At 44.5% G+C, this 21,336-nt stretch overlaps 1 protein-coding gene across 1 annotated transcript in view; it reads right to left on the minus strand.

The window, feature by feature from the left end:
- Nucleotides 1-3,426, minus strand: part of FYB2 (FYN binding protein 2) — a gene marked incomplete at both ends in the record, with an annotated part of 98,148 nt that extends 94,722 nt beyond the window's left edge. Inside the window, one exon of the mRNA XM_080691427.1 lies at nucleotides 3,211-3,426. Coding sequence (XP_080547553.1) covers nucleotides 3,211-3,426 — 216 coding nt within the window. The remainder of the gene's footprint in view (nucleotides 1-3,210) is intronic.
- Nucleotides 3,427-21,336: the final 17,910 nt, after the last annotated feature.

The raw sequence follows: 21,336 nt of genomic DNA on the forward strand, positions 1-21,336 counted from the left end.
ATTGTGTGAATTAGGAATTTGGGTGAGGCTTGCCTGGGTGGATTTTCTGGTGCACAGGGTGTTGATGGAAGTCACTGAGCAGTATCTCACTGGTGAAGGACTGGTCTGGGTCCTGGTATAGGACCTGGTAAGGGAAGGAAGGCTGGGTTTTGCTGGAGCTGTCAACTTCATAAGGTGTCTCCAGCATGAAACTGTGGTACAGACTGCCAAGCCGGGGGCTCAGGGCTTTGAGACTTGAGCATTCTTAAGTGAGGGGGAAGCTGCATGGCTTTTATGACTCATCTCCAAAGTCCCATAGCATCATGTGTGCCCCACTGATTGTGCTAAGTGGTCACAATTTTGCTTGGGTCTCTCCCTTGAACTCTATGTCTGAAGAAGAGAATGCTCACTCAGCCCCTCAGACACTGTCTAAGCTCATGCCTGATCTCCTTCCAAACCTGCTCTGTATTAGGTCTGCTTAGTGAACATTGACTTGTTTTCCAGGTACTCAGCCTTAGTGTCTTAGTCAGAGATCCCTCTTTTTCCTTCCTTCCTTCCTTCCTTCCTTCCTTCCTTCTTTCTGTGTCTCTTCCTCTTTCTTTCCTTCCTTCCTCTTTCTTTCTTTCTTTCTTTCTTTCTTTCTTTCTTTCTTTCTTTCATCTTTTGCTTTAAATCCTGTTGCTTTCCCTTTAATATATGCTGCTTTGATCCTAATAAACGTGTGGTGCATTGAATGGAAATACAGTAAACTGAAAGTGTGTGTAATACACCTACCTACTGAACCACTCTGGCACACAGTCCTCTGCGCAATGTGGCCCTGCTGTCATCTGGCCACCTGGGTGGCTGGGAGCTGTGGTTCACTGCACTGACCAGCATCATGAGAGTATTGCACAACATATCATAAACCCAGGAAAAGAGCAAAATTCAAAGTACAGTTTTTACTGAATGCATACCCCTTTTGTACCCTCATGATGTTGGAAAATCTTAAGTCACACTGTCAGAAGTTAGCAACCATCTGTGCAACCAGAATCTGACCAATTCTTGCTGCCAAAACTGTCTGAACTTTCATTCTCTTGGATTATGGCCACGTCCTCTTATCTGGTCAGCTGGCTTCTGCTCTTGCCTTCCTTACTATCTAGGTTTAAGACCACAGCCTGATGATTTGTAGAAAATATAAGTTGATCAGTCACTGAGCTGTTTACAATACTCAAGTGACTCTCCATCTTACCAAGAGGAAAATCCAAAGGCTTAACAATGGCCTCTAGGGTTCTAGTGACCTGACCTCATTCCCTCTGACCACTCTCACTTGCTTCCTGTAACAGCCATTCTGGCTATTTTGCTTGGCTGTACCAAATAAACTTCTGCCCTAAGGCCTTTATAACCACTACAATCTCTCTGTAGAATTTTCTTCCCTAAAATATATACATAACAAACTCCCTAACCTCCTCAGTTTCTGCTCAAATGCCAGCTTCTAGTGATACCTTTCTTAAAACAGCCCCACTTAAAATGGCATCCTCTACAGAGTCCTTAAACCCTTCCAAGTTCTGCATATTTATGTTGTAGTTGTATTTACTGCCACTTCACACTTCACACACACACACACACACACACACACACACACACACACACACACACATTGTTTCTCTTCTCCCACCAGATTATATGTTTTATTAAAACAGGCATTTTTGACAATTTGGTTTCTTGCTGTATCAGTAGCACTTAAGATAGAACCTGAGCACACAAAGCAGGTGCTCAAAACATAACTTGAAAAAGAAATATTTTATTGATTTATCTAAAACAAAAAAGGACAAAATCTTCTTTTGCAGATGAGAAGCCACCCAAATTTATTTTTATCTCCTTTCCCCATCTTTCTGGGCAGTAAAAGTTGGGTAATCATTTTTGTGCTTATCCCACAAAAATGTTACTAGCTAACAGATCTTCCCTTCTGCACATCCTTCTCTATTGCTGAGCTTTCTACCTGTTTTCCAGTTGTGTTCCTCCTAGCAATGTCTGGCTTGTAGTTGGCACTTATTGACAAACTTAAGCAAACCTGAGCTCTGCTGCTTCCCAGCTGTGTGCCATTGAGCAAGTGAGAGGACTGTGACCATGAGTTGCCTCACCCGTTAACAAAAAGGGACAGGTAGTATCGGCTTCACTGTGTCATCATACAAACAAAGTAAAATCGCCAGCGCCAGCACAGATCCTGGCCCAGAACAGGCAAAATACAAGACAGAGTCTTTTCTTGCATCTGCACTCACTCTGTTCAGCCCGGCACTTTTCTACTAAGGAGGAGCTTCTTGTAGCTGCTGAACAATGTGTCAGAAGTGGGATGGTGGAGAGGATCCAGAGGGAGATGGATGCAACCTTGCAGTGCTCTGGCTTACCCCTTTCCAAAACTCAGCTAACTGTACCGGAGCCAACTGCCAGAGAGCTAGATGTCCTGTGCCAAGGGCTGAAATGGGTCCTCTGTGCTGACTTAAAACCAAATATCTGGGTGGGAAGCTACATGATTCACAGAAGAAGACAAATTGATCCCTAATGTATAGTAGAACATGTTTTGTGTGAACACAAAACTCACACACCCATCCAAAAGAAACTGGCTTATTGAAAGAGAGAGAAGAGCAGGGAACTGGAGAAGGAAAAGAGGAAGACTTGGTTAGTCAGGTGGAAAAGTCTTTATGCAAACAGCGCTCAGCTTTCCCAGGGGAAGGGATTGCCACCCCGCTTGGTAGCTTCCCTTTTTGTCATCTCTAGACTTACGAGCACCTCTAATCATCTCACAAAGTACTCTAGTATAACCTTATTTTAGCAGCGAGGAAAAGAGAGCTTGGGAGGAAAACACTCTGACCCCAGGCCATGCAGATATAAGGAGCAGAGCCCCATCTAAAGCCACAAGGCAGTACCACATGGCAGTCTCTCCCCAGCCCCGAGCTCTTCCCAGGATACCCAGAGATAGTCCAGAAGGACAAGTCAACACAGAGGCGACAGGCGCTTGACCTTTGGCTCAGGAATGGGCTGGAAGCCCAGCTTGCGGTTAGAGGGAGGACTTCTCAAAGTCTCTGTCCCACAGGATGCAGCTCAGCCCTCTCCACTCCCACCAGCCCCAGCACCCTGCCATATCTGACACGTTTACTCCTGTTCAGGAGGCGGGACACACACGCAGCTTTCCCTGGCAAGGAACCAGACTGGCAAGAAAAGGCACAGAGAGCCACGATCCAAACCCAGCCTTACCTCTTCCATTACTTTACTCCGGGACAGAGTCTGGGCGTCAAACCTGGCTTCCCAGAGCTGGATCCTGAGACCAACAGTGCTGTCTTCTTTGCCTCTGCTGGCCAGAGAGTAATCACTTCCCACTGCATGGGGCAAGCAGGAGCCTGGGCTGTCCACCTGTCCCACCTGGGCTGCAGCTCCTCCCTCGCCTGGGGCTGGGTGTGGGCAGGACTCCATCCCGGAGCCTGGCCAGGGAAGGTGGGGGAAGCCTCTGACTGCAGATCCCACAAGTGGCTCTTCCCACCACTCCCGGTGGTCTCTCTCTCTCCAGGGTAATTTCACTTTGCACCTGTGTCCCTGGGGGAGTTGATGAGGAATGGAGTACACCTTGTCCCTCCAGCTAGTGCAGAACATTCAGGCTGGGTCCCTGTTAGTAATAAACAGCCTCTGTCTAACTCCACCCCTGCCCATGGCTACTTCATTTCATACAGCACTTTCTCATGGCCAGAAACACTAAAGCCCAGAGAGGACAGGAGTGTGGCTAAGCTCAGAGGGGTGTTCAAAGGAGGTGAGACAAGAGCATCTGGTTTGAGCAGGTATTATTTAGGTATTTGAGTGCATAATTATACTTAATATTTACAATAGCCCTGGGACATGCTAGTATTCTTGTTTTAACAGATGAGGAAAGGAAAAATTAGAGAAACTATACAACCCACCTACACAGTCACATACATAGTAAATAAAATAATCAAGGTTTGAACCCAGATCTAGCTGATTCTAAAGTAATTGTTTTCTTGGTTTGTTTTTCTGACAGAGCTGGTGCTGGAAACCCAAATCTCAGTCCCCAGTTTTAAAGGCTCCCAGATGTCCTTGGAGTGGTAACAGGCAGGGCCAGTGACATGTGTTCTCCTGTCTTCCTTGTGTGCAGACTGTGGGACTCTTTTTTTTTTTTTTTTTTTTTTCTTTGTTTGGGCCAAATTCTTGAATTCAAAAGCTTCGCTTGATCTGCCCAGGGGAGAGGAGACTGAGGGCAGGTGAAGACGCGTCACCTGCGTGCCCATTGACTTTAATAGGTGATTCCCAGAGTGATCATCAGAGCCACCTGGGAACCTGTGGAAGTACAGGCTTTCTCAGGATGCAGTGTTGTGACTGTAAACCCAGTATTTGGGAGGCTGAGACAGAAGGATTGCAGGCTTGAGGCCCGCCACAATAATTTAGCAAGATCTTGTTTCAAAATATAAAAAAGGGCTAGGGATATGGTTCAGAGGTAGAACACTCCTGGGCTGCATCACTAATACACACACACACACACACACACACACACACACACTTAAAAAAAAAAGTACAGGCTTTCATTCCCTAGTCAGACACTGGAGAATTTTGTGTAAGCTTTTGGGTCAGTGCATTGTAAACTCAATGATTCATAGTAAGAATTTTTACATCATGTCTCAAAGTACATAAGCACACACATACAGATAAGGTAAAATAAAAATTTCTCTAAACAAAACTCACTCATGTGTGTGACCATGCTGATATCATCTATTCTGAGTCATGATGTGCTATTTAATTAAAAAATGGTCAGTACACCTTTTCAACACTGACATCATGACTGATCAACACCGTTGTGTAGACTCTGCTCGCAGTCCTATTGAGTCGCATTCCTCCACACGTGGTGGAGTGTGAACCAAAGGTCCCCTGTCACCTTCTCTCAGCAGTCTGACTCTCACTTGCCTCTCTGTACATTCATTTGCAAATTTTGTGATAGGGGAGCTCTCAGGCCCAGACCCAGGCAGGAGTAACTGGGCCATCTAATTCCCCTTGCTCCTAGTGTGGGGTTCCCCCTAGTGGCAATGGACCAAACTCCCCTGGTGGAGGAGATGGGGAGGGCAGCAGGGTTCCATCTGTGGACTTGGAAGGGCTGGGAGGTCTGCGTTTGGATTTGGCTCAGGGTCGATGACAGTGGTTGGTCCTTCAGGGTAGTAGGTACTAATCATGGCAGCTGTCAGGGATGAGGACTACTTTTCCAGTAGGCGTAACAACTAAGACTCGGCACTGCGTAGCACATAGCATCCCCGTTATCTGTATTATGATCTTTTTTTTTTTTTTTTTTTTTTTTTTTTTGGTGGTACTGGGGTTCCTGGAAGCCCTTCTAACTCCGGGCTACACTCCCAGACCTATTTTATACATTTTTATTTTTGGAAACAGGGTCTCTTAAGCCAGCACAGCTGGCTTTGAACCTGCGTGATCCTCCTGTCTCCGCCTCCCAAGCGCAGGGATTACAAGCCTGCACCACCACCCCCGGCCTGTATTATGATCTTCAAGGTGCTGAACTCAGTTTGCCCACAAGTTGTTGGCCTTGAGAAAGTCAGCAGACCCCTCTGACATGTATATATTTCATCTGTAAAACTAAAAGGACTAACATAATGACTAAAGGCGGTGCGAAAACTCCCTGGTGGGGTGTGTAGTGCTGTGTGGACACTAAAAATGTCATTTCCTCTGTTCCTTTTTGCCCTCTCCCCCTCAACCATCGGTGGTGCATGTGGTGCATTTGAATGGACAACTGAGGCAGCCTTGTTTTATTCCCTATGATGTCCCAATTTGCATGTGAGTCACCATCTCATGAGTAGCAAGCCCTTGCATCCAGCTTGATAGGAAGAGATCTCACACACGCTTAGTAGAGTGGCAACAGATGAGATGGGTACCAACTGTGGCCCTTGTGGGGAGAGTTTTGGGATGTGAACTTTGACCTGAGATTAACCAGATCTTACTACATCCTAGAAAAGAATATTTGAATTTACTCATGAAGGACGAGATCTTACCATATACAAGGTGCCTCGGTGACCTGCTGCTAACTACAGGCCAGGGTGAATGTCCCCATGAGCGTCACTTAATCATGGACAAGGAAATGGCTGACTGAGCTCTACTGCCTGCCAGAAGCAGTGCCCTAGGCCTTGAAAATAGCCCCTTATTTAGTTTTACTATGATCTTAATTTTTCCAGTTGTAAAGATTGAGGCCCAAACAGTATAATTCACCTCTGCAGGGTAACACATTCTTCGGTAAGGGGGAATGCAGAAATTCCGATCCAGGCAGCCTGGTTCCAGAGCCCATGTTTGCAGGCTTGCTGTTTGCTTCTGTTTAAGAAATATTGAATAATAAACTCACAGAATCTGAGAGCTTGAAGGGTTCTCTGAAGCAATGTTTTCCAAATTAAAATTTGAAAGTAGTCTGGGAGAAAGCTTAACACATAGTTAGGCTGAAGTTAGGCTTGAAGTCTTCTAGCTATTTTTGGTCCCTTAAGCCCCTTGGTTTCAGTTTGCTCCTCCTGGTAAAGGGGACGATGTGCCATACTCTCCAAAAAGGTCACATCCATTCTTGGACGCACTGAGCAGTACAAGTAGTATTTCTTTATATTTCTAAGCCTTACTTTCAGACACCGCTTACTTACTCATACACTGCTTGAAGCTTTTCAGTGGTTCCTATCACGTCTCAGTCTTTCATTTCTTGGCAAATGATTTACTTACACTTTGTACACTGAGTAATGGTTTGAAGCAGAATACTCTGATTTAAAACAAAACAAAAAAAAAACAAAAAAAAACAAAGAGTATTGAAAAGAGCCTGAAAATGGGAATACATGTGCATTCACCTCTTCCTAGGGTAAACTGAGCATTATCTGTTATAGGGTGAGAAAGCCAGAGTATACAGATTGATTGTCAGAGTTAGGATGGAGCTGCTGGAGTAACTTATTATTAATATTAAAATTATTATTGGTTACATTAATCATGTCTGAGGATTTCTAGCACAACGTGTCATTTATTTATGTATAATTTATATCCTGACGACTTTCGGAAGGAGGAAAAGAAGAAAGGAAGTTAAATTTATTGAGAGTATATTGTGTAGCGAGCTACACAGCACATATTTTCTTCTATTCCTCAAAACAATGTTGTGAGATAAGAGTTGTTCTCACTGGTTGACAAGGGAAGAAAATGGGGCTCAGGAAGGTTAAGAAAAATACATTGCCCATGCAGGGAGCACAGGTTTGATTCTCCATTTGAATTCTGGCTTTCCCCAATCTGTTGCCTTTTTCTGCATTTCATTTGGGCCCTAAAAGCACTCGAGGGAGTGGACCATGAAGATAATCGCCATATAGGGGACAGGAAAAGTGGGCAGGTAGTAAGGAATGGAGAATCACTGTAGAAGTAGAGGTTGCTTGTTACAAGGTATATGATTATTTAATGATAATATATTTAAGGATAAAATTCCTGGAATTATTTTAAAAGTTTGTGAGTTCAAAAAAGGTTCTTTTTAGCAGTTTGGAAAAACTGTTTTATCCAAAGGTTTCTTTTTATTCTTGAAGAAGGCTCACATCTCAGTTTTGTACTTACTGAAGGAAACACCTTAATAGTATGTAATAATTTAGTAAGGGCTTTTTTGAAGGATTCTAAGCAAACATGATCAAAGGAAGTTGCTTTCTTTTTAATCATCTTTTCACAAGAATCTTAGCACCTACTTTGTGCCAAGTGTTCTGCTTGGAGCTAGAATGCTGTAGCCCTTTAAGTTCTTTTAAGGAAACCCTGTTCCTCCACTAATGCCAGCTATATTATGTATGCATCACTCAGATGAATTATTAAGATGTTTTCTGATATGCTTGTCTTGTTGAGATCAAAGGAAGATCATTCCCCTGTGACAGGAGATGGGGCTTGCCTGCAAGTAGGAAATCATTACCAATATCAATCATTCCCATGTTTCATTACTCAGAAAAGTGGGTCCTTAGAAAGCTCACGTAGGGAATCCCCGTCTTTTTGGGGTCTTGTTTACTTAGATCTAGATGTCAAGAGATAGTTATGCCACATGACCACAATGCTGAAAGGCTCAGAGTATTAGGATGTAGGCACAGTAGGTCTTTCCACAGGTTTACTGATGTCTTAGTCCATTTGTACTGCTATAACAAAATATCTTAGACTGGGTAATTTATAAGTAGTAGAAATTTATTGATCATATTTGTGGAGGCTGGGAAGTCAAAGCTTAAGACCCCAGCAGGTGTCTGGTGAGGCTCAATCTCTACTTCCAAGATGTTGCCTTGAATGCTACATCCTCTAGAGGGATCCAAAACTGCATCCTCACATGCAGAGGGCAGAAGGGCAAAGGGGCACTTCCTTTGGCTTGTTATAAGGCACCAATGCCATTCATGAGAGCAGAGTACTCCTGCATGTACTAGTCCCTTCCAAAAATACACCTCTTAATACTGTTGCATTGGGGATTTTATAGGACACATAGACTTTCAAACCATAACAATAGTTATGTGACTTATGTATCATAATTCAGGTAGCTGATTTCCCAAGTTTAAGAGTTAGCATTGCTTTCCTCATGAGATAGGAGGCATAGCTTTCTCCTGTAGTCAAACACACACCCCCTTCTCTCTAAATGCTCCCTGTTCACTGACATGTTTGTGTTTTGGGGTATATGTTCAGACTTTTCTGGATAGTAGGGGATCAGACAGCTTCTGAATTGTGGCTGCAGGACAGGGTGGGTGTGGAAGACCCAAACTGGAGACTCAAACTTCATTTTTGAAAAATGTAAGTTAGCTAGCTATAGCATACTTTATTTCTCATGTGTTATACACGCACTGTTTTGGTAAAATATGCTATAATTAGATATTTCATCTCAACTTCAACTCTGCTGTAGTGAAAAAGAAAGCACCTTTGGTCCACATTTGAAATGAACTATTAAATAAGGAGGGACTATATCTGCAGTTAGTATGGCTGCAATACTGATCAATGAGCAGTTCTACAGGCTGATGTGTCTTGAGGAAGGGTGCTGAGATCCAGTCACTATTCCTTACACTTTGGGGTTGTGGAGGTCTCTTTAAAAGGGGGGGGGGAAGAGGGCAGATAAAATACTTTGTGCTCATCAAATTCCATTTCAAATTCCTTTTCTTGGGTATGGGAGAAGACTATATTGCTAAATTAATTAGATTTAAGTATATGACTTGATCAATGGGATATGGTATAAGTAATGAATATGGCTGTGGGACTGGTCAGTTAATAATTTTCTTCTTATTTTGCAGCAACTTCAGAAATCATGTGCTTACGATAGCAGGATCACAGTTTTGAAGGGGCCTGGATCCCTAAGTCCCTACTTCTAAAAGAGCTAGTAAGACTTTCAAGTAGTCATCAGATTGTAATATAAATAAATCTTTGTGTTATGATGTTATCAAGAATTTGGGGACTACTTGTTATGGTAGCTTGGCCTATCATATTCTGACTAATACACTTTTTTATAGTCATTATTGAAACATAATAAAACTTTGACAGTGGGATGATGGAAAAATCAGATGCAATGCAACTGTTCAGTTGGGGTAGGAGATCAGGAAACTAATCCTGATTGTGGGTTTAGCCAACTCCGTGGGAGGTGAATTGAAGGTCCAAATGTGATGTCTACTGACATGATCCAGGCTTTTCAGAATAGCAGCAGGCACAAACGTCTTCACTTTACATGAATCATCTCATGCAATTTCTCAGTAATCTCAGGAGGTGGGCATTATTACCTTAGTTTTATAGATGAAGAAACTGAGGTGTAAAGGATTAAGAGTATTCCCCTAGGCCTCAGAGCCTGTAAGAGGTAGAGCTGAGTTCCAACCTCAAGTCTATTTGATTGAGGTTTAGTCAAGTGCTGTTAGCCACAGTGTGCGGCTAGCTGTTGGAGGCTTTGCAGAAGCTAACAGGGTGGAATCATCACACTCTTAGGGGAGGGAGAGTGACAGTTAATTAGAGAAAAATGATTGGCAGCATCTCAGGGAGAGAACTCGTGGTGTCCAGAAAAGCTATCAGGGCACCAGAGAATTGGGTTGGGTTTAAGATCTACAGAAAACACAATAAAAATCAAGAATAGAGCAGATGCTTATTTGATAGAGCCAGGAACATACCTGGGGAACAGTGATACTTAGTGAGCCACAGTGATACTCTGGTGACAGAAAACTCAATGTGTAGTGAACACTGAATCAGGCTAGAGAAATGAATGCCAGATCTCACTTGCTGCTGGGGATGGTAGTCCCATCCTGTGTGCTTGGTCAGGATGTGCTGGGGCCTATGACACCTGGGCCTGGTCGTCAGGTGGGGGCAGGTAGTGAGATAGATTAGAAGAGATCCTTGTCCTGAGAATCACTGTGGACAGGTAAATTCAAAGCAACCCAATCAGTGCTCTGTGAGCAACCATGGAGAAAGTGCTGTGGAAATAGTGGAAATACCGTGCTTGATTTTTGATCAGTCTCGGCTTGACCGACCACTTGCTAGCTTCCTTTGATCTAGTGAGTTGTGGTTGCCCCTCGGCTGCCTGATTTGTAAAATGGGGCTCCACACTCAACTCCAAGACAGTAGTCATTGCAAAGTGATAGCGGCTATAAAAAGAATCCTGTGTAGCATTGACACCAAACAGGGACTTAGCAATGGAGGGAATTTCCCCACTTTTCTTTTCTATGGAGAAAAAGGCCCAGAAAGGGAGGAGTTCTTTTCCAGAGAGAGATGGAGAGAGAGAGAGAGAGAGAGAGAGAGAGAGAGAGAGAGAGAGAGAGGGAGAGAGAGAGAGAAAGAGAGAGAGAGAGAGAGAGAGAGAGAGAGAGAAAGAAAGAGAAAAGCAGGTCTCAAAGTGGTTTGGGGAAGTCCAGAAAAAACAGCTTGGACACAGAATTGCCTTCTGCAAAGCTGGAAAGGGCCCAGCTGCTGTGTTCAGAAGATTCTGTTGATGACCGACCCTCGATCATCCTGGCAGCTGCCCATGGAGGAAGTGCATCCTATCTACTCTCCAGCCCATTTCCCTGTTCACTAGCTATGCCATTAGTGGAGCCATCGGCTGAGGTCTCACACTCTCAAGAGCTGGCACAACGGCTTGTGGAGAGGTGGGGTGCAGCCAGCCCCACCACTACCGCCCCGTGACAGGTCTCAGTTAAAGACTGCACAGAGGTTGCATGGGACAGACTGTCTGGCCCTTGTTCAGATTGTAAGAAAAAGTCTTTTGTCATTGAAATGAAGGGCTCCCTGGAAAGGGAGATGGCATAGGTCGATGAGATCCTGTTTCCCAGGGTCTCCCAGAGCAGAGGATGCGGTGGCAAGCCACGGTGGCATGATCTGTATGTGCGTGCGCCAGCTGAGACTGAGTGCAGAAGTCCGTGTATTTTTTCAAAGGCATTTATCACTGTGGCATTTAATCATCTTTATAAACACTTGTTGGATTGAATTACCTCATTTGAAGCCCATAGCCACCTAATGAAGGAGGTGGGGCCCATCATAAATCCCCATTTTACAGATGAGAGAACAGTAGCTCAGAGAGAATTTATTTATTTTTGTATGGACTGAACCTAGGGGGTATTCTATCTCCCAGCTATACCCCCAGACCTTTTTATTTTTTATTATTTTTATTTTTTGGTACTGGGTATTGAACCCAGGTGCATTCTACCTCTAAGCTAGGCCTCCAGCTCTATTTTTTTTTTAAATTTTGAAACAGGGTCTTACTAAATTGCTGCAATTGGCCTCTATATTGCAATCCTTCTCTGTCTGCCTCCCAAGTTCTAGGATTACAGGCCCCAGACACCATGCCTGGCCCCTTTATCATTATTATTATTATTATTATTAGCATCATCATCATTATTTTAGTACTGAGGATTAAGCTCAGCGACACTCTACCTCCCAGCCTTATTTTGTTTTTTATTTTGATCCAGGTCTCACTAAGTTGCTGAAGTTAGCCTCGAACCTGTAATCCTCCTGTCTCAACCTCCCAAGTACTGGAATTATACCACCACATCCAGCTCCAAGAAAGGGTTTGACTGGGGCTGGGTTTGAGGGTGTGGCATGGGAAGGGGAAGGGTGTTGGGCGGTTTGGAGAAGAGTGTTGCCAACAAGTAAGCTTGAACCTGGAGGCTTCATGCTGGTTACTGTCACCCAGCTCACTATGGCCTCTCCTCTTAGCTCCCACCTGTGTTTTATCCATGCCCACATCCACATCCTTAGCCCTGCATTCATTCAATGCATATTTACCCAAGTTCCACCGCAGGCTAGTTTAGGCCAAGTTTGGAGGAGAACAGAAAGTGTAGTGTCCTCTCTCCATGGAACCTGTAGTCTGGCTAGAAGTTGAGCATTAAACACAGCTGAATCAGGATGCAAGCACACCTGCCCTTAACTGCTACGAAAGAAAGTAACAGAAAACAATAACAGGCTCACACTTTGCAGCAAGTGATGGAGCAGTTCGATCATTTCGGAGTTATAGAACCATCATCCATTCAACAAATATTTACTGAACACCGACTTGGTGGCGTGCTGAGCGAGGCAGGGTTCTGCATCTTGCAAACTCACAGTGACTCTATGTCCAGCAATCCATCGGATTGCTCCTTTGGGGGTCCCACAGACACCTCAGACTTAACAAGGTCATAATGTAACCGTGACTGACCCCTTACACTGGCTCTAAGGGGCATCTAATTCAGCTACATTCCCAAGAAGGACCTTTGGCATCCCTGACTCCTACCCACTCACCCTTTGCTTCTCAGATGCAGCTGATGATGCCTCATTCGCAATAGTCAGCAAATGTGTCCAGGCTGCCCGTTCCTGCATTTGGAGCTTGATGTTTACTGCCACACAGTAGCCACAGTCCTTGCCTGCAGGGGACTTGGAATCTAGTCTCACCTCAAGAAATGACGAGACCTCAGAAACATCTCTGGTCAATTTCATTCTCTCCATCTCCTCTGCGGGGGCCTCACACCAAATGGGTGTTCGTGGTGTTCTCAGATTGTCCCGAAGGCAAATCTGACTATGAAACTCCCCACTGAAAAACCACCTCTGACTCTGTCATACCTATGGTGAAGTCCATCTCCTTCCACAGACACATAGGGCTCTCCATACCCTTTGTCCTTCCTTCATTCAATGCATATTTGCCCAGTTTTTTTTTGGGGGGGGGCTCTTGGCCCCTCAGGCCCTGGCTCCCTGCTGCTCCACACCAGGTCCCTTCCTTCTTGGGCTTGTGACACTGGGTGCTGCCTCTGGGGGGTTCACCTGTCTTGTCTTCTCTCCTTGAGCGCCATCCCTGGCCTACCTGCTGCTCGCCTGTGCCCACCCACTTAACCTTGAGAACTAGTACCAGTGGTGATGCTGTACCATGCTTTTCCTGACCACAGGAATAAATGATTGGCTTAGTCCCCTGTTTCCAAAGCCCCTCAGTATACTCTTAAAGTCTACCTGCTACTGTGGAACCCACTCAGTGTGTACCTATAATTCCCCATCCTCCCTGGTATTTCTGAGGGTCTTCAAAAGGGGCTTCACAAGTGCCCATAGGCCAGGCTGTCAGCCGGAGTTGCCACATGGCATTTGCCATGAATTTCTTCCCTTGGCCCCCATTCTCCTTTGCAATGTTCACAGCCGATAAAGCTGTTAGGGTCATTTCCTTTACCGCCATCGCCATGGGTGGCCATTAAGACCCTACCAGTGTTCTTAGGCTTGCTTTGCATTAGACAGGGTATGAAGAACCTTTTTTTTTTGCATAAACTCATTTTATGTACCAAAAAAGTATGAGGTGAGCACTAAATCCCCCTTTCCTAAAAGAGAAAGCAGAGTCTCAGGGAAGTGGAGGTCACACTGATTAAGCGACCAAGCTGGGGAGTGTAGGGCTGAGATTAGCCCTGGCCAGCCTCCCAGAGCACCGGCTCTTCCCTGCTGCGCATCTGGGCTCCAGTTCTGCCCGCCAGCCTGCCTTACACTCCTGTCCCTGCGTCTGTCTCCTCCCACCCTTTGAAGGCAGCAGGGCCTTCAAGAACAAAATTAATTATTGTTCTTGTCCACTGTACTCAGCTCAGTGCTAAGCCTGCAATAAATGTTTATAAATGTGTTACCTCTCAGGTGAGATTTCTTTAGATTGTATTATTTCCCTTTTTTCAGTTCTGGGGCTAAGCTTCTTTCCAGGACATGGTCAGACTTTCTTGCAGCCAAGAAAAGAAGGATCAATGTGATTCCAGAGATGTGTGGGGCAGGAAGGGGCAGCAAATTGGGCCATATCATCCTCTCTACTGTAGCTGGTCCTTCCCAGATCCTTTCCAAATGCTTGGTTTCCATCCACTTGGCTTCCAGACCATGGAAATACAATAATGCTTTGGGCAGCACCGAGGAGACCATGCAGCCATGTGCCAGCCTTACATGCAGGGGAGCATTTTAGCAGCCAGCATCAGACCCAAATCTTCCACGTTGGCCATGAATGTGAATCTTCTCTGCAGCAGCAAATTGCTCTGGGCTCTGAGACCAACTGCAAATTGACCTCATTCTGGCTCAAGTCACATTTAGACCTGAAGAGCAGAAGGATAATGAATGAATCCGTTGCCATTGTCCTAAGGGCCCAGCCAATAGCCTCGGTATTTTAGACTCTGTGACTGTTCCAGTCCTGCTGATCTCACTCTCTACCCAATGACTGCACCATCTGCCAGTGATGCGGACGCCATGCAGGAGCTGAATGCAGGTCAACTTGAGCAGGGTGGTTGGGGGTAGGGCTGCCAACTAGGAAAAGTGAATACGGCTCAAGAAAAGCTATTTTTGGAAGAGTTATAAAAATGTCCTGGAAAAGGGAAATATAAAAATTGTCATCATTCTTCTACTCACTGGTTTTATTTTATTAACCCCAAATTTCTGGGTACTGCTGGCTGGAGCGGATGTATCTGTCAAGGTCCAATTAGGAAAAAAGGAAATTGTGCTAAACTGTGGAAATGGAGGGAATTTAATACAGAGAACTGGTCACAAGAGGAGAGCCATGAGGAAAGTCAGAGGTTAGAAACAGCTGAGAGCCCCTGGGCTGGAGGGTGAAGAGAAAAGGCTGTGTCATGAGGGTCCAGGGCCCAGGATCATGCAGAGGGACCTAGAACCACAAAGAGGGAGAAGTTGCCACCAACACGGAGACCTCCAGAGGCTTCTAGAGATGAGAAAAATACTTCAACTCCTCTCTTCTTTCCATCCTTCTGCCTCCTGTTGTCCTCCCGTTGGCCAAGCCCAGACAGAAGCCTGTTGACGCAGGAAGCTGAGGCCTGCAGCCTGCAGAGCCACGTGTCCCACCATATAGAAGGGAGCAGGGCAGTGCCGAAGAATGGATCTGTGGGCACTCACTCTCAGGCCAGGCACAGGTGATAAAATACAAGAAGAGAAAATAGTAAGTACCGTACTAGACTTCGATCTCTCTCTTTTTCTCTCTCTCTCTCTTTCTTTCTTTCTTTCTTTCTTTCTTTCTTTCTTTCTTTCTTTCTTTCTTTCCTTCTTTCTTTCATGTGGGGTAGTAGTAGGGGATTGAACTCAGGGGCATTTATTCTGAACTACACTGCAGCCCCTTTTTAGTTTTTCTTTTGGAATAGGGTCTTGCTAGCTTATTGAATCTTGCTAAGTTGCTGAGGCCTACCGAAACCTTCCAAAGTATTGGGATTACAGCTGTCACCACTCTATGCTGGGGCTGTGGCTTAGTGGTAGAGTTCTTTCCTCACGTGCATTGTTGCCCTGGATTCAATCCCAGCACTACCCCCCAAAGCCCCTCCACTCTTTCTTTTTCTCAGAGGGGAGTGCTTAAGAGAGCTCTTTGGAGGTGATAACATGAGTTGGATATTGGTGAGCTGTGAGAGGAGCATTTCAGAAAAAGCAATGACACAAGTTGAACCGAGGCTTCTGGAAAAGGCCCAGCATCTCCCAGGTAGGGAGAGCTTCCTTCTAGCAGGATGGCAAGGCGTTTGTGTCAGGAAAGTGGCCACGAAGGAGGCAAGAGCAGGCTGTGTGGAGGCTCTGAGTGCACACGATTCAAGTACCTGGAGTTCAGGGTTAGCCGGGATCCCAGGAGAATTCAGCTGCTGGGGGTGGAAGGCAGTAGTATCCAGAGTCTCTTGGATATGGAGGGAGAGCTCCACACCCTGCGCCTTCCTGCCTCTTCTACCTTGCTCTTCCTCCTCTTCTTCCATTAAATAAACATTCTGCCTGAGTGTGCTGACATTTATTCTAATGCTGGCTCAAAATATTTTTGTAATTCTTCACGAACAACCGCCTTCCCATCCTAATATATGTTATTTAAAAAGAAAAATCTTTTCTTTGGATGATAGATTCACTTTTTATAAAAACTTCACAGGGGGATTGGAAATCAAATCAGATGCACAGTGTGGTCTATCAAGATACTACAATTTTAGGTTAAAATTGAGGTGTAATTAATACGCTCTGTGCTGTGACTCAGGTGCTTTTTGGGATGTGAAGATCACCTCGCTAGGTGACTGCTCAGAAGAGCAGCACTCACCCCAACACCAGACAGAAGTAGCCTGTTTAAAAATCGGTCTCATTATTTTATGATTAAAGTATCCTTTGATTTACCTTAGCCACAAAGAACAGATCAATCCTGTCTATTTGTATAGCACCTTACCCTTTATAAACCACTTGTTCAGAATCAAAGGAAGTACAGAGAAATAAAAAGGAAAAAGGGAGCAGAAGACCAAGAAAGTAATTTATTCTTATGAGACTTATTTTTTAAATCCCTGCACTGTCAAGAGAGACAGGAAGTCAATATCTGAGCATATTCCAAGAAGTCAATATCTGAGGATATTTTAGGAAACTCTTTGTCAGAGGTTAGAAAGTTGAAAACCATAATATCCAGTCAACTAACAGATTTTTGAAAGGTTATTTTGAGTAATCACAAAATAACATTCACCATGTACCTATGCAATTTATTTCTTGCTTTAAGGGAAATAAACATACCAATTGAGTCACATATTTTTGGTAGCCCATCTAGCATTTATTTTCTTGGATCCCTCATTTCTTCTGCTTAAAAACATCTTTTTCTTTCTTTTTAAAATGCATTCCTGTATTCTTCTTCCACAAGCCTATGTGATTTAAGGAAAGCTGATCCCGCCCCTAGCTCCAGATGAGGGTCCTGATTGGCAGGTCATCAGCACATGCTCTCCATCTCAGTAAAATGATTGGTTCAGAGGTGAGCATGTGACCTAAGTCAGTCTAGTCAGATCAGAGGATTCTTAGAATTCTGGGAGACTTCAGGGCTTGAAGCCTACTTTGGAATAGGTAGCAGGAGCTGTTGGCTGTCAGAGGAGACAGGTTAGAATGACACCATACATGTAGAAAACTATCAATGACAATCTCAATATCATGTATGGGGGCAGAGGGAGTGGGGTGGGAACTAGGGGAAGCCCATCAAGTGCTATGTGCATGTATGTCCCTATCACTCTAAAGCAGAAGAAAGGGTGGTCCTTGAGTTGCTGGATGTTGAATCAAAACAACCCTCAGGCTTAATGTACACTTGGAGTTTCTAGTTTTGAGAGCCACTAAAATCCATATTTGGTTTGCCAGTTGGAGTTGAGTCTTCCTATTCCTTGCAAATAAAACAAAATGTTCTTAGTGATAAAAACAAAACTACCCTCCCAGAGTGAATTTATTGTGCATATGAGACACAATGGCCTTTTAACCAGCATTTATTGAGCTCTGTTGCTCCAACTATTTTCACTGCAACTACTGTTGCACTTTATTTTCTACATTAACCCTAGGTTTAGATGAGAAAACTGTAGCTCTGCGAGATACAATGGCTTGCTTTAATAATCTGGGTAGAGCCAGGCATGGTGGCGGGTGCTTGTAATCCCAGCATTTGGGAGGCTGAGACTGAGGATCATGGTTCAAGGACAGCCTCAGCTACTTAGTGAGGCCCTTTGCAACCTAGTGAGACCCGGTTTCAAAATAAGAGAATAAAACATAGGGCTGAGGGTGTAGCTCAGAGGTAGATTGCCACTGGGTTCCATCCCCAGCACCCCCTCCACCCCCCAAAAAATATCCGGGTAACTGACCCTGGCTGCTCTAGCCAATAGTACCCCGGATGAGTGACCTTTAAGTGATGACTCATGGTTTTAACCCCTTTATTCCTATGGTTCCTGACATCTTAGAATACTTCATCTTTACTGTGTATGAAAAACCATTAGGGATGCAGGATGGGCGAGACCTGGAAATGCTGTTTCCTTCCTGCAGATGACCTGAACTCAGTAGCATGGTCCTACTCCAGCAGTGAGGATGTGTGGGAGACAGTCATCTCTGTGCCCAGGGGAGGAGTGGGAGCATCTATCCACCCTCCCCGCTGGGCTTTGCTCCAGGACTCTTCCTCCTGAAGGTTGTACATTGATCCAGGATTTTCAGTTAAGCATCTCATTCCATAGCCTCCTCTATTTCTCCATTGCTTCCCCAGCCCGTTTCTCCTCTGGTAGGAATTCATATTTAGTCAGTCCTTTCAAAAAATATGGCCTGAACATCTAAAAGAAAATTTGTATTTTTTTCTTCAGTACCTTCTAAAAGAAAGAAGAAACTCTCAGCCTTCCTAACATTTGATAGAATCACGAAGGCTGTTCCTACCTTACAGAAATGTTCGCCGCATGATAATGTGTGGGGGGGTTGATCATTTACTTATCCTCAAAGCAGATGGACTTTTATAAGGGAACTACTCTGTAATATAGACATGACTGGGAAGAATAAATCAAATTTCTCTGTGTACTTAGGGAGAAAGAATTATTCAAATGCAGGGTTAGCCAGCAGCTTTGGGTCCATTTACTGAGCACGCAACCTTGCATCATGACCACCAGGGGGAGTGCTAGGCCCATCTCTGCACAAAAAGCTATTTTTAGAGGCTGCTTCTAAGCCTCAAGGAAGAAACCAAAGAAATAAAATACTATGATACTTTTTTTTTTAAAGCGGACCAACTTATAAATTATTTGTGAGTCCAATAAAAGGCAATTATCAACATTTCCTACTATTTTGAGAGTAATATATTCTATGTTAGAAAAAGATTCAATTTATTCCATGGCTGTGATTCAGACAATGGGAAATTGGAGGGAACTACCAAAAAAAGAAAGATTGTTATCCTGTGTAAAGCTGTCTTTAAAATCCAAATCAGAAGATGTGAATTCTGGCCCTGGTGGACATGAGATATTTGCCCTGAAGGCAGTGTAATTTGGTGGGTTTAGGGAGCGGTAACTGAGGCAGGCATACCATCTCAGTGTAGAGTTAACTCCTTATTCCTTCTCAGCACAAAAACGGTGAGTCAGACAATCTTGTCCAAACAGTTAAATAATGAGCATTATATAGGATTATTTTAGGAAGTAGAGTCGTATTATTTCTAGTGATAAAGGAATACAATATAATGAAGTTTAGGAGAGCCCCTGCTTTAATAAGTGAATTATCTTCAAAGCTCCCTCCTAGCTGGCATGGTGATGCAGGCCTAGAGTCCCAGTTCTTAGGAGGCTGAGACAAGAGAATTATAGGTTTGAAGCCAGCCTCGCAACTTAGTGAGATCTTGTTTCAAAATAAAATATAAAAAGGGCTGGGAACCTAGCTCATTAGTAGAATGCCCCTGGGTTAGATCCCCAGTGCTGCAAAAACAAAGACCTCTCTCACCCTTTCCAGGGACCTGGTGGGCAGCACTCCTTCACTAGGCAGCAGCTCGGCATAATGGGACAAGTGGGGTCCTTGGCACCACGAAAACAGCCCAAACTGTTTCTGCTAGGCTAAGTGTGACTTTGCGCAAATGACTTACTCTGATGGTTGGTTTCTACATTGCCTATCTCACAGAATGTACCAGAGATGAAAGGAGATAGTATATGCGGTACCTAGCTCGTCATAGAGGTTCTATAAATATTAGCTTTCTTCCCTGATAAAGTCTCTTATTTTTCTGCTTGCGGCCATGCTCAAATCTAAGGCCTCATGTTCATCTCTGCTGCTTATCCTCAATTCTTCCTGCCACCATCCCTCTTCACTTGACCCTGGTTAAGTTAATAGGGACGCCGACTCCTATGAGAGGCGCCACCTGCCCCTCTGCCCTGGTCAGGACGCTCCAGCAGGAGGGAGTCAGGGCTTCCTGTTCCACTATCCTTCCATGGCCCAGGCCCCCTGAGTCCAGGGATCCCTCCTTCCCTGCGCCCTCTCAGGTTCCTGTCACTGTCCAGGTGCTAACAGCCTCCGGCCCTTGCTGGTCTCCGGGTGCCTCGTCCTAGCTTGCCCATTTCCTCAGCTCTTTTCATGCCTCCCTGAGAGAAGCACTGTGATTAAAACATCATTTTGGGGCAAGGGGAGGGGCAAAGGGAGACTTGATGATGGAAACAGTTTAAATAATCCTATGTACATATGTAAAGTTATCAATAGCAATGTCAATATTATGCACGGGGTGGGGGAGTGAACAGGGCAGGATCTACAGGGAAACACCCGGGGCGGTGTGGTGTGTTTCATCACACTCTGGAATGTATAGTCTTAAAGCCTTCCTGCCAGCCAAATTTCCATGGCAATGAAAACTGCTTCAATGGAGTCATTTTCAACATTGGAAAAAAGGAATCTCAAGGGTATTGGGGCCAATTCCCCCCAATTTTTTAAAAACACATATTTGCCTATGTAAACCTGTGTTCTGGCTTTCTGCGACCTTTAGGACTAAAAGGATAAGGTTCATGAGATGGCCAACTCTACGGCATCCATCCAACTCAAGTGACCTGAATACGTGGGCCTCAATATGATGTATAATTACAATGTACCAATAAAAGTATAGTAAAAATTATTACTCATGAATTTAACATAAAATTTTGGGAAAAATATCTCTATTTGGACCACCTGAGATAAACTCTGGTTTCTAGAAGGCCCTGATTTTGCATCATTTTGTAAATATATACTTATTTTTTGTTATAGAAAGGTTATAGTAATATTTCCAAAATGCAAAGTCACAAAAGCTAAAAGTAGAATTAAAAAACATGGGGACAGTCAGGGATCGTGGTCCATGCCTGTAATTCCCTTACTTGGGAGGCAGAGACAGTAGCCTCAGCAACTTAGGCCCTACTCAGCAACTTAGTGAGACCCTGTTTCAAAAAAAAGAGCTTGAGGTGTATCTCAGAGGCAGAATGCCCTTGGGTTCAATCCCTAGCGCGCGCGTGTGCGCACGCGCACACACACACACACACACACACACACACACACACAAGTGAAAAAATTTACAGTGTCTTAGTGAGGCCCTCAGCAACTTAGTGAGACCCTCAGCAAGCTTAAAAAGAAAAAAGGAGACAAAATAGGGATGAGGTAAAATGCCCCCAAGTTCAGTCCCCAGAAGAACACACACACACACACACACACACACACACA

Source organism: Muscardinus avellanarius (assembly GCF_963383645.1).
Source record: "Muscardinus avellanarius genome assembly, chromosome: 3".
Taxonomy (NCBI): domain Eukaryota; kingdom Metazoa; phylum Chordata; class Mammalia; order Rodentia; family Gliridae; genus Muscardinus; species Muscardinus avellanarius.